Genomic DNA, 12,955 nt, shown 5'->3' on the forward strand with positions numbered 1-12,955 from the left:
AAAGCCTTCCTCAGCGATCAATGCAAAGAAATAGAGGAAAACAACAGAATAGGAAAGACTAGAGATCTCTTCAAGAAAATTAGAGATACCAAGGGAAAATTTCATGCAAAGATGGGCTCCATAAAGGACAGAAATGGTATGGACCTAACAGAAGCAGAAGATATTAAGAAGAGATGGCAAGAATACACAGAAGAACTGTACAAAAAAGATCTTCACAACCCAGATAATCACGATGGTGTGATCACTCATCTAGAGCCAGACATCCTGGAATAGTGAAGTCAAGTGGGCCTTAGAAAGCATCACTATGAACAAAGCTAGTGGAAGTGATGGAATTCCAGTTGAGCTATTTCAAATTCTGAAAGATGATGCTGTGAAAGTGCTGCACTCAATATGCCAGCAAATTTGGAAAACTCAGCAGTGGCCACAGGACTGGAAAAGGTCAGTTTTCATTCCAATCCCAAAGAAAGGCAGTGCCAAAGAAGGCTCAAACTACCGCACAATGGCACTCATCTCACATGCTAGTAAAGTAATGCTCAAAATTCTCCAAGCCAGGCTTCAGCAATATGTGAACCGTGAACTTCCTGATGTTCAAGCTGGTTTTAGAAAAGGCAGAGGAACCAGAGATCAAATTGCCAACATCTGCTGGATCATGGAAAAAGCAAAAGAGTTCCAGAAAAACATCTATTTCTGCTTTATTGACTATGTCAAAGCCTTTGACTGTGTGGATCACAATAAACTGTGGAAAATTCTGAAAGAGATGGGAATACCAGACCACCTGACCTGCCTCTTGAGAAATCTGTATGCAGGTCAAGAAGCAACAGTTAGAACTGGACATGGAACAACAGACTGGTTCCAAATAGGAAAAGGAGTACGCCAAGGCTGTATATTGTCACCCTGCTTATTTAACTTCTATGCAGAGTACATCATGAGAAACGCTGGACTGGAAGAAACACAAGCTGGAATCAAGATTGCCGGGAGAAATATCAATAACCTCAGATACGCAGATGACACCACCCTTATGGCAGAAAGTTAAGAGGAACTAAAAAGGCTCTTGATGAAAGTGAAAGTGGAGAGTGAAAAAGTTGGCTTAAAGCTCAACATTTAGAAAACGAAGATCATGGCATCCGTCCCATCACTTCATGGGAAATAGATGGGGAAACAGTGAAAACAGTGTCAGACTTTATTTTTGGGGGCTCCAAAATCACTGCAGATGGTGACTGCAGCCATGAAATTAAAAGACGCTTACTCCTTGGAAGGAAAGTTATGACCAACCTAGATAGCATATTCAAAAGCAGAGACATTACTTTGCCAACAAAGGTCCATCTAGTCAAGGCTGTGGTTTCTCCTGTGGTCATTGTATGGATGTGAGAGTTGGACTGTGAAGAAGGCTGAGTGCTGAAGAATTGATGCTTTTGAACTGTGGTGTTGGAGAAGACTCTTGAGAGTCCCTTGGACTGCAAGGAGATCCAACCAGTCCATTGTGAAGGAGATCAGCCCTGGGATTTCTTTGGAAGAAATGATGCTAAAGCTGAAACTCCAGTACTTTGGCCACCTCATGCGAAGAGCTGACTCATTGGAAAAGACTGAGGCTGGGAGGGATTGGGGACAGGAGGAGAAGGGGACGACAGAGGATGAGATGGCTGGATGGCATCATCGACTAGATGGACATGAGTTTGAGTGAACTCCAGGAGTTGGTGATGGACAGGGAGGCCTGGCGTGCTGTGATTCATGGGGTCGAAAAGAGTCGGACACGACTGAGCGACTGAACTGAACTGATTGATGTAAAACCACAGCTCTCCTTTGCTAGATTTCAAACCCTGGGCAGCTGATGGCCTTAGTTGGAAGAGAATATCAGTGTACTTTGGGAGTTTAAACACAATCCAGATTTTTAAGTCTAACAATTCAAAAACACTTTCTTTCATTTCTGATATTACACTTTAACCCCAGAATTAACTTTTTTTGGCCAGTCTGCAGATGCACTGGCCCATTTCTCTGAAAGGACCTTGGCAAAAACAAAGGAAGGCAATGGAGGAACAGTAGACTGAAATCCTACCGATTTTCCTGTCAGAAGAATGTATACATCACAGTTGTAACCCTTAAAACAATCCCCCCTTCCCCAGCAGTGGGTCCGGGTGTGCATGAGCCTCTGGATCCCACCTGGCCTCAAGGTCCCACCCTGGCGTCCACGGAGCTCAGCCGTGAGGGCCCCTCCATCCTCGGTGAGCCAGACACCTCCTGGCTTAGATATGGTGGCGGAAGTACACAGCACCGGGCTCTTGCAGTCGCTTGGCGGCTCCTGTCTGTGGGGGAGGGCTGCTGCAGTCTGGGTGGGACTCCCTGGTGTGGACACTGCAGGTTCAGGGCCGCTCCGCCCTCTTGGGGCCGGTGGACCCTCCACGCAGAACTGCTTGCCTGCTCCAGCCCCCGACGTGGGCCGTGCACAGGCCCTAGTTCGCCTTCCTTCCCTGCGCTGCCGGGTCCCTAAGCTCCACACCACCCCCCCCCCCCGCCCCAGTACAGCTGGGAGGTCGCTGTGCAACTACCCCGCACCCCCAACCCAGAGTCGATGCTGTTGGATTGAACGCCGGTTCCCCAGCAGGTTCAGGAAAGCGCTGTTCGGGCTCCACTTTTATTGTTGGACGCGCCTTCCTCCTTCCTGGGGGCTCAGTTCAGACGAGGGGTCCCGGAGGAAGGGCTGTCGGCGCCCACCGCCCACCGCGGTCACCCGGCACCGGTTCCCCGTCACGCCCCTGACCCCGGTCGCCTCTCGGACTGGCTCGGCTCGGCTGCTGAGTGACTTGGCGGAGCCAGAGCGCGTATCTGGGGACCTTGATGAGCAGCAGCGGCCCGGGCCGCTCGGGGGGCGCGGCGCCCAGCAGGCCGGTGAGGAACCAGGCGCCCCGGTGCTCCCGGACCACCGCGCCGCCCGCCACCCACCGCGCCGCGCCGGCTGCCGCGCCCCGCTCGCAGCTGGTCCGCGTGGTCACCGTGGCATTGAGGGCCCGGCCGCACTCCGCAGGCTCCACGTGCGTGACCCGCAGCCGCAGGGGCACCATCTCGCGGCCGCGGAGGGTCCAGCCGCCGAGGACGCCCGGCTGCGGTAGGAGGACGCTATCGGCGAAGTCCGCGTCGGCCGTGCAGACGGGCCGCCCGGCGTCCGGGCAGCGCACGGGCCGCGCCAGGTCCAGCAGGGCCACGTCGTTGTGCCCGGTGTCCGCCTCGAACCTCGTGTGCACGTGGACGCCCCTCACGTGCAGCCGGAAGTGGGACCCTGGAAGGAGGCAGGGGCGGGGCTCAGGGCGACTCGGCCCGCCTCCCCCGCGTTCCCGCCCGCCCTGCGCCGTCGCTGCGCCTTCTGCCCAGGGACCGGAGCGCCCCAGCGGGGGCCTCTCCCACACTCTTCTCTGCAAAACCAAGTGAGGCGTCCTGGGGGCGCGGCGGGGGCTCAGTAAGGGCAGGCTGAACAGGTCAGAAGAAATTAGGAAGAACCTCTGGGAGTGAATCAGACTTGCCTGTTCAGGAGTCATTTTCTAGGCTGATGGGCTGGTGACTGAAAAATGTCTGAGGAAGGAGGGCAAAAATGCATTCAATATTGGCGGGTCCTAGGGAGCACTGTGGAGCAGTTCACAACACAGCCTCGGCGCAAGGACGGAGGTCTGACTGCTGCACTTCAGTGTCAAACCAAGTGCCCCAGTCCTCGGCTGTCAGGTTCCGCATTGCCGGCGTGCTGTGCCCAGAATTCCGCTAGCTAGTCCCCGTTGCTTTGCCTGTATGAGTGATCTCACCAGAGGGAAGCTAAACCGAGTCTGTATTTCATTAGAAGCAAGAATTCTAGATTAAAGGAATTCTTTTTATTTCTACACAGGATAGTTTTGTTTCCGGTGCCATCTTATAAAACCGAATGACAAAGTACTCACTTGTTTTCACACTAATGTTTGCGTACAATAGTGAGCATGTTGCTGTTGTCAGCACAAAGTTGTCCTGTATTAGAACACCCCCGCAGAAGTCTTTTCCTTCGGAATTTGTTAGTTTTACCTTTAAAAACCAAAACAGACAAGAAAGAGTTAGCCTGCCTTTGCAGCATTTGGGGCAGCACAGTGTTGTGGTTGAGATTGTGGGGCGCACACCCTCCAGCCAGCCCAGCGCACCCCCCATTACTGAGGCCCCCTCGGCGCGCGGAGGGTCGGTGGGGGCGAGAAGGGGAGAGGTGAGCGACGGATGCGCGGGGTTGGGGGCGGGCAGTCAGCAAAGGTACAGTTCCGGGGAGACCAAGCCCCACCCCCGGCTCGCCCCTCACTTGAGCTCCCCTCCCTTGACCCTTCCAGTCCTGGTGGTCACTGAGCTGTGGCTGTCGCTTGGCCAGGCCTCCACACAGCGGCCACGTGCTTCCACCTGGCTGGACCCGCGTGTAAGCGTCAGGTGAGGGAGACGCGTTCGGCACCTGCACACAAGTGCGCACGCGCACGTCCAGGGGGCCGAGCGCAGCCCGGTTGCTAGAGCAACCCGTAAAGCTTTCTGTCAAGTGATGGTCGCTATGGTTACTGAGCACTTGCGATCCACTGGTCCAAGCCAGGATGAGCTGCAAGTGAGAAATGCTGTACACTACACGTCCGAGAGCCAAGGCTTAGGTAGAAAGAGGAAGCGTACATATCCCAGCTTTTAAACTATTCGTTGCGTGTTGAAATGATATGTAGACGTATTGAGGTAAGTAAAGCACATCATCAAAATTAATTTCACCCGCTTTCTATGCACGTGGCTGCTAGAAAATTTAAGTCAGTTCTGTGGCCAACGTGGTGTTTCTCTTGACAGGGCTAAGGAAGAATGGGGTGATCTGTATTAGAGGCCTGGGATGCAAGGAAAACGCAAAATGTAGGTAAAACCAAACCCACCTTGGTGGTATTACTAAAAATAGTGCTTATTTTGCGGAGTTACTAGAAAAGCAAGAAAAGAATAAAATACTGGTCAAAGTAGCAGATGAGCGTAAAAGAAAGTGCTTGAAATAGTTTGGGAGAAGGGTCAACATGACTTCGTGTGTTGCTAAGTTAAAACATAAGACACTGAAGCTGTGAGTTCAGCATGAGAAAGTTCTTTGAAGTGCAATTTGGAGGTTGTAGATAGTTCACCTAAATCAAAGAAAGGACAGATGACAGACGGGTGAAACATAACAAAAGATTAAAATGTGTTTCTGTTACCTGCCACGGGAAAGGCAGAAGGTTCTGCTGGCTTCCCTGGGGCCTCTGGCAGCACTCAGAACCGAGGGTTCCACACGCACACCTGTCTTCATTGTGGTGGCCACACGGAAAGAAAGGTCAGTGCCTCCCAGGGCAGGCAGTGGGGTGACCGTGGTGCTGACCCAGCCTGCTCTGTGGTGCCCATTAGGTTGAGATACTTCGTGTATATGATGGGATTCCATACCTGCTCTCAGAGATGGTGGGGATGCGGGGCGGGTAGGGGAGCCTGGCGGGGGCTGGGAAGCCCCCTTCCCTGGCCCTGACCAGCCACAGCAGGGGAAGTGGGCTTTCAGAGTCGCTGCAGAGGAAGGCCCGGGGGGAGGCTCACCGTGGGGGAGGCAGGACCTGCGGTCTTGTCCCAGCTTGTGGCCCCTTGCACAGCTGCACGTGTAGGACTCTGGTCCCGGGTAGCAGAAGTGCTGACACCCGTCCAGCCTCAGGGGGTGACATTCGCTTTCAGCTAAAAGGAGAAGAAGGGGAAAGCAGAAATATTACCCTGGAAACAGCCATTCTGAAGTACCCTTTTTAGTCCATCCTAAAGGAAATCAGTCCTGAATGTTCATTGGAAAGACTGATGCTGAAGCTGAAACTCCAATACTTTGGCCACCTGATGCGAAGAACTGACTCATCTGAAAAGACCCTGATGCTGGGAAAGATTGAAGGTGGGAGAAGGGGACAACAGAGGATGAGATGGTTGGATGGCATCACCGACTCAACGGATGTGTTTGAGCAAGCTCCGGGAGTTGGTGATGGACAGGGAGGCCTGGCGTGCTGCAGTCCATGGGGTCGAAAGAATCGGACATGACTGAGCAACTGAACTGAACTGAACAACTATCCTTGAGCGTGGGGCTCTGGCTTTTCATTCCAAACGTGCTCATGTGAGCGCTTCCATTCAGTTTCAGGAACGAACGGAGGTGGAGCCCGCCGTGCCCCTCACGAGGATCCTCGTGGCCCCTCTGTGGGCTCCCTTCCCGCCATGGCAGCCAGACTTCTTAAGGGGCTTCTTCAAGGCGGGGGTCGGGACGGGGAGGGGACGTGTGTGGGGTGAAGCTGGGAACCCTGCCCTGCGCGCTGTACTTGGGATCTCCTCCCAGCACCGGGTTGAGCTCTCAGGGAGGCCGGTGGAGCAGAACGCCGGCAGGTTCCGTGTTAACATCGAGGACAGAGTTCACTTCTGCATGGAGGGGTCTCTGGCTGCTTTGACCCCCGCTCCCCGCCACCCCAACCCGCAACGTTTAAGGGACACCAGGTGATGAAGCTGAGAACGGTCTCGCACCCACGACCCAGGAGTCGGGCCCTTGGGGGAGGAGCGGGGGTCCCGGGAAGGGGCAGGGGTCCCAGAGAGGGGCGGGGGTCCCGGGGGAAGGGTGGGGGTCCCAGGGAAGGGCTGGGGGTCCAGGGAAAGGAGCCCCAGGGCGGGGTCCGGGGGAGGGGCGAGGCTCACCGAAGGCACAGTTGGGGCCCTCGTAGCCCGGCGCGCAGGTGCAGGCGTAGCCGCGGATGCTGTCCTGGCAGGACCCGTTGTTGAGGCAAGGCTGGGAGGCACACGGGGAGCCACCTGCGGAGAGGACGCCCCTCGTGGGTGACCCCCTGACGCCCCCGACTCAGTCGGCCCACCTGCCCCTCTAGGACCCATGTCCTTGCTGAGAGGCCTCCCGGAGACCCCCGGTCACCGTGGTCCCCAAACAGCACCCGCAAGCCTTGCCTTCCGCAGCTTAATCGGCTTCTGGCCATCAGCACAAGGCCTACGGGAGCTGGGGGAGGGGGTGAGCTTCCCTCTCATCCCACGGATGGGAGCCCTTCCTTTGGGTCAAGGTCCAGGGGCCCAAGGCTGGGCACTGGGAATCCTCTGGCCTCGAGTTCTCAGCCCTGGAGAGCGGGGTTGATGCTTCCTCCCATCAAAGCAAAAAGCAGAGGAGGCGGCGAGCCGGGTGCAGGAGACACTCACCCATGTATGTCCTCCAGAATTCATCCTGTCCGAGGGAACATAAGGGTGTTAGAAATCAAACACCTGTTCCTCCACCTTCTCCTGTGGCTGAGCTTGAAGGTAAGAAAATGCTGACTCTGCTCACTTAGTAGGTAAATGCTGGTTGAAACGAGAATATGAAATTCTCTACATCTACTTCACTTAAGTGAAGAGAAGTCGCTTAGTCGTGTCCGACTCTTTGTGACCCCATGGACTGTAGTCTGGCAGGGTCTTCCATCCATGGGATTCTCTAAGCAAGGGATTGAACCCAGGATTGAACCCGGGTCGCCCGCTTTGCAGGCAGACTCTTTAACCAGCTGAGCCACCCGGGAAGCTACAGCTACTTAATGCCCTCTTTAATATATGTTCTGGGCTTCTCAGGTGGCTCAGTGGTAAAGAATCCACCTGCAGTGCAGGAGATGTGGGTTTAATCCCTGGGTCAGGAAGATCCTCTGGAGGAGAGCATGGCAACCCACTCCAATATTCTTGCTGGGAAATCCCGTGGACAGAGGAGCCTGGTGGGCTGCAGTCCATCGAGTCGCAAGAGTCGGACAGGACTGAGCGACTGAACATCCACTGCAGCGTGTGCTCCACGAGCTGCTTGGTGTGGATTTGCTGCGACCTTTGGGGAAGGGAAAGTGTCAGTAGCTGAGACGCAGCGCAGACCCCACGGCCCCCGGCACCTCTCACCCAGGTGGTCTCCAGGGCCCCACTCCGCAAGTGCCGGATGCAGGTGTGAGAAATTCCCACCGCTTTTTCTGTTTTATAAGCCAATTCAGCAATGATGGAAATTTGCAAATTGCGTATAGGAGGTGTTGTTTTCAGGCAGGGAATCTAAAGGTAGGAGACTACTCAGACTTAAAGCCTGGAGGTAAGCGGATGAGCAGGCCGCACACCATCCCTGGCTTCCAACAGCTCAAGTGCGCTTGCAGCCTCAGGGGGCGAGCCCAGCTTTCCCTTCACCAGGAAGTTTTCATTTCTCCCAGTTCTATGAAAGATAGTCTATTTGAGAGGAGTTTTCTTATACATGGGCATCTGAGAAAATATATTTTAAAGCAGTTAAAAAATATATTAGAGAGAGGCTTCCCTGGTCCCATGGTAAAGAGTCTGCCTGCCAATGCAAAGGACACAGGTCCCATCCCTGGCCCAGGAAGATTCCACGCGCCTCGGAGCACCTAAGCCCACGTGCCCAGCGACTGAGCCAGCACTCTAGCACCCTCAGGCCACAACTGCTGAGTCCACGAGCCCAGAGCTGTGCTCCTCAAGAGGAGCCGCTGCGATGAGAAGCCTGAGCACAGCAAGGGAGAGGGGGCCCACCTGCCACAAGAGAGAACTTCACTGCAGCCGTGAAGACCCGCCACAGCCGAAAATGAATGAATAAATAAATAGACCTTAAAATATATGTGGTGGTGGTTTGATCGCTAAGTTGTGTCCGACTCTGTGACCCCATGGACTGTAGCCCGCCAGTCTCCTCTGTCCATGGGATTCTCCACACCAGAATACTGGAGTGGGTTGCCTTTTCCCCTGGGATCTTTGCAACCCAGGATCAAACCCAGGTCTCCTGCACTGTAGGCAGATTCTTTACTGAGCTATGAGGGAAGCCCCTAAAAATATGTGTGTGTGTGTGTGTGTGTGTGTGTGTGTGTACTCAAGAAACAGGTCAACATTTGTTCAGAATCAACTTTAAATATTGCTGCCTTGATATGTAAAGCATATTACATGTTTTGCTGTTCTGAGAATTTACGCACAAAAACGCAGCCCCTCTGTCTGCCCCTGGCAAGCCTCTGGGTAACCGAGACGGGCGAGGTCCTGGCCGTGGTCTTAGTGTACTGTCGTCGCTTCTGATCCAAGGTGCTGATTATGAGAGGTGTTCTTACTGTGGAGGCATCCTAAGGAGGACTTTTGTGTTGTTGTTGGTACACTGAAACCATCTCGTCTCTATTAAAAATACTAAATTCTGTGAGTCCTGACAGGCTGAGCGAACTCTGTGAGGAGTCCTGCTGCTCGGGGTGCTAGCTTGCTGAATCCGAGGGGAGAGTTTAGGGACTTTAGGGGGACTGAGCTGCCCTCGGGGTCCCCCACTGACAGGCTGGGGAAAGTGAACTCCCTGCAGTGTCCGATTCCTCGTCTGTACACTGGGTTAGATCAACCTCCCACGTAGGTGAGTAGGTTCCTTAATTGAGTCTCTCTTGGAGAACACGCCCCCGAGGCAGCAAGTCATGGGAAAGCAGGAGAGTGTGCGGCGGGGATACGCACGGTGGGCTCGTCGTCTTCAAACACTTCTCTCGCCTCCTCGTAGACGCAGATCTCCTCCCAGCACTCCTTCTCTAAATGCCCCTCAAAGAGCTCTTCCAGGAGGTAGGAGCCGGCTCGCCTCCACCTGGACAGAAGCTCGTGCGCTTTCGATGCAGGAAGAAAGACTGCAGGGCAAGATGGGAGTGCAGGTGCCTCAGCGAGTGGGGCTGAGGCCCGGGGGCCAGGCTCCGGGCGACGGGCATGCAGACCCACGAGTGGCCCGTTCCTCCTGCTCCTGACGACACTGGGACCCAGCCCTCCACGTGCAGCCGGGTAAGCAGGACAGAGCTTAGAACAGGAGGGCAGGAGCCCGAGAGGACGGGGTGGAGAGCAGGCTGTGTCCTCCGGGCATCCTCTGCCAGGACGAGGGCCCTCCACTTCTAGCTGGCCACACGGCTGCCTGGCCAGACTCTCCTGGTGCTAAAGGAGGCTGAGTGACCGAACGCTGGCCACCAAGATGCACACAGAAGGCCCAGGCTGCAGCTCCTGGGAAGCTTCTTGAAAAAAGACAACTGGTGCGGCCCTTGGCCATTGCTTTCTCTCTCCCCTCATCCTGCTGCCTGGGACACAGATGTGATGGCTGGAGCTCTAAGCACCATTCTGAAATATGGGGACCAGGGCCACGTCAGGGAGGACTGTGTGGAACCTTCTTATAAGGACTGTGGTCATTGGATTAGGGCTTCTCTGGTGGCTCAGCTGGTAAAAAATCTGCCTGCAACGTGGGAGACCTGGGTTCGATCCCTGGGTTGGGAAGATCCCCTGGAGAAGGGAACAGCTACCCACTCCGGTATTCTGGCCTGGAGAATTCCATGGACCGTATAGTCCATGGGGTCGCAGAGAGTAGGACACGATTGAGCAACTTTCACGTTCACTAATTGAGGATGATGTGCAAAGACCCTATTCCAACTAAAGGTCACACTCCGAGGTTCTGAGAGAACGTGCAGTTTAGGGGCCACTGCATGGATGGCGTCCACAGGTGAGGAGGTGCTTTGGGGCGCGATGTCCTGCCTCCCCGACGGTCTTCAGCCGAACGTTTTCAGCATCAGTGAGGTAGTTCTCCTGAATCAGTCATTACCATTTTAGCTGTGGAATAGCACCTTTCCAATTCGCCTTCTTCTGTCCTTACTTGTTGGCATTCTGCTGTGAAGGAGAACTCTTCTCCAAATGCTTTGTGTTGATTCGTTTGTTTAATGGATTTTAGAGTGAATATACCTTAAAGTGAATACTTTATTTTCACTTTACATTTAATGGATTTTATATATTAAAATCCGTACTTACTGGGTTTTAAAGTGAATAGTCAAGCGAATACACTTCCATTCCAGAAGTCCTCTCCGATTCCTTTTCACGTTGTCTGAGCACCGTGGTGTCTCTTGTTTCCTCCTCATGTCTTTATTGCACGTCTCCTGTGTTCTCTGCCTGGTAGCAAGGTTTTCGTGGGTCTGATTCTATTCTTCCCGCAGGTTCACGGCTGTCTTGTTTCCTGATGTGTTGGTGGTTTCCTTTTACCATGTTTGGCCCGCGGGTTTAGACAGGAGCCCCATTTGAGAAAGACCACGTCTCTGCCATCGAGGCGGACGGGACACGAGATTACCGCTGTTTCCAGACCCTGGGCCGACAGCAGTGACTGAATCTCGGGAGGAGGTTCTCTACCAGTGGCCCTGTCCCCTCGGGACTGTGTCTCTTTCCTCCGAGTGGTGCCAAGGGTGGCCTAGGCTGGGCGGGCGTCTCTTCCTGGGTCCACTCGGGCCGTGAGGAGGTTATGATCATTTTAATAATATACTTATCTAACTGACAGATCCAGAATGCTACTGTTTCAACACACAACGACTGTTAAAAGAAACTAAATTTGCGTTCTGATTTCTGTGCTAAAGCTGTGCAGTCGGGTGTATTTTGAACTCCCAGCAACCTGACTTTGGCCACCAGTTGGGGGAGGCATCATGGCCACATGGGTGGCGGGGGTCCAGGGTCCCCCATCTGCGGTCGCTGGTTTGGGTTCAGAGGTATAGGAAGGTTGGGGTGGGGGGGAAGGGGCCCTGAGCAGGGGCTGCGTGCGGAGGGGCTGGGGTCCCCTTGGGACTCCCCGGAAGCTGTGCCCCATCCTGTCCTGAGCCCCAGACCTGGCGGCTAGCTCTGTCTGAGCCCCTGGGGACCCCAGAGGACATGTTTACTTCCGACATACTCGTCACAAACAGCACTGAGACCAGGAGCTGGGCACAGACCACCCTGGTCCTGCCGGAGCCCCTCGGCTCCCAGAGAAAGCCCCTGAGGGCCCACCCGCTGCCCGAGAGCACCTACCTGTCGGCCAGGCGGCGTGCGGGGCGAGGAGGACGAGGAGCCCAAGGACGGCGAGCGGTGGTGGGACGCAGCCGGCCATGGTCAGCATCGGCCAAAGTCCCCGCCGGCTCCACGCGCAGGGCGGCCGCGTGGGGGCAGGGAGCCCGCCCCGCAGAGAGGCTGCCCTCGGAAGACCCTGCGTCAGCGCGTTCAGGGTCCTGCGTGCAGGCTCCACTCCCGCGTTTCTCTGTTTAAAGCAGAGAGGAGGAAAGACGGAGAAATGGAAGCCCGAGGCAGAGGGACGCGGCGCTGGCTCGTGGGGCGGAAGTGGAGCCGTCAGCCTTCCGGCGAGGGTGGGGGAGGCGTCACCCCTGCCTGGTGCTGGCAATGAGAGCCGGCAGAGCGCAGAGCCCCGGGCTGCCCTGGGAGGAACCCGAACACGGTGGGCGAGCAGACTGCGCCCCCCGGGGAGGGGGCTAAGGCAGACCCTCGGGGCAGGGCCGGTGGCCTCACGAGGTCCACGAGGCCGGGCCGGGCCCGGGTGGGGAGGCCGGGACTGCGGGTCTTCTGTCAAGGGCGGGGGAGCCCACCACTGCCTCCCGGGGAGACCAGCTCCCCTGGGGCGCCAAGTGCCATGTGGGGACACGTGCTGAGAAGCACGCTCAGCGCCGTGAGGGCACCAGCACGCTGACTATCCCAGGGGACAGCAAACGCACAGGGTGGTCAGGGCGGAGCCCTCCCGGGAGCACTGCGTCTGTCCCTCTCAGTCCCCGCCTCCGTCTCTGGGTCTCTCTCTCTCTGGCTGCCGGTCTCTCCTTCTATCCCCGCACGCCCAGGTGTCGGGTTCGGCCTGGTAAGGTCCCTGGCGAGAACCCCACGCACCCCACCCTGCACCCTCTGAGTCTCCCTCAGACTCTCCTGCGGGGTATTTCCCAGGCTGTCCCGTTCTTGGATGCGGGCACCGTGGAGGCCCCGCTGAGCCTGTTCTGGGCGTCGTCTTGGAGGGCACACCCCCACGTGGTGATGACACAGCCTGGGACCAGAGCTACGCTGTCCTGCCTGAAGTTCAGGACGACCTTCCTCGGGGCTCTGGCCCCTGTCGGGGTGGCACAGCGGCTGTCGTGAGGGCCCGTCTAGAATGGAGCCCACCCTGCAGCCCCGAGGGCAGGGGCTGCACCTGCTTCAGGCC

The 12,955-nt window shown here is 55.9% G+C and overlaps 1 protein-coding gene across 1 annotated transcript; it reads right to left on the reverse strand.

The window, feature by feature from the left end:
• Positions 1 to 2,577: 2,577 nt before the first annotated feature.
• Positions 2,578 to 12,196, reverse strand: PROZ (protein Z, vitamin K dependent plasma glycoprotein). Its single transcript, XM_070380861.1, has 8 exons — positions 11,788 to 12,196; positions 9,454 to 9,617; positions 7,180 to 7,204; positions 6,676 to 6,789; positions 5,560 to 5,691; positions 5,193 to 5,278; positions 3,918 to 4,035; positions 2,578 to 3,271 (listed from the first exon to the last, which is right to left on the reverse strand). The coding sequence occupies exons 1-8, from the start codon at positions 11,873 to 11,875 to the stop codon at positions 2,670 to 2,672; spliced, it is 1,329 nt and encodes a 442-aa protein (XP_070236962.1). The 5' UTR covers positions 11,876 to 12,196; the 3' UTR covers positions 2,578 to 2,669.
• Positions 12,197 to 12,955: the final 759 nt, after the last annotated feature.

Source organism: Bos mutus, chromosome 12 (assembly GCF_027580195.1).
Source record: "Bos mutus isolate GX-2022 chromosome 12, NWIPB_WYAK_1.1, whole genome shotgun sequence".
Taxonomy (NCBI): Eukaryota; Metazoa; Chordata; class Mammalia; order Artiodactyla; family Bovidae; genus Bos; species Bos mutus.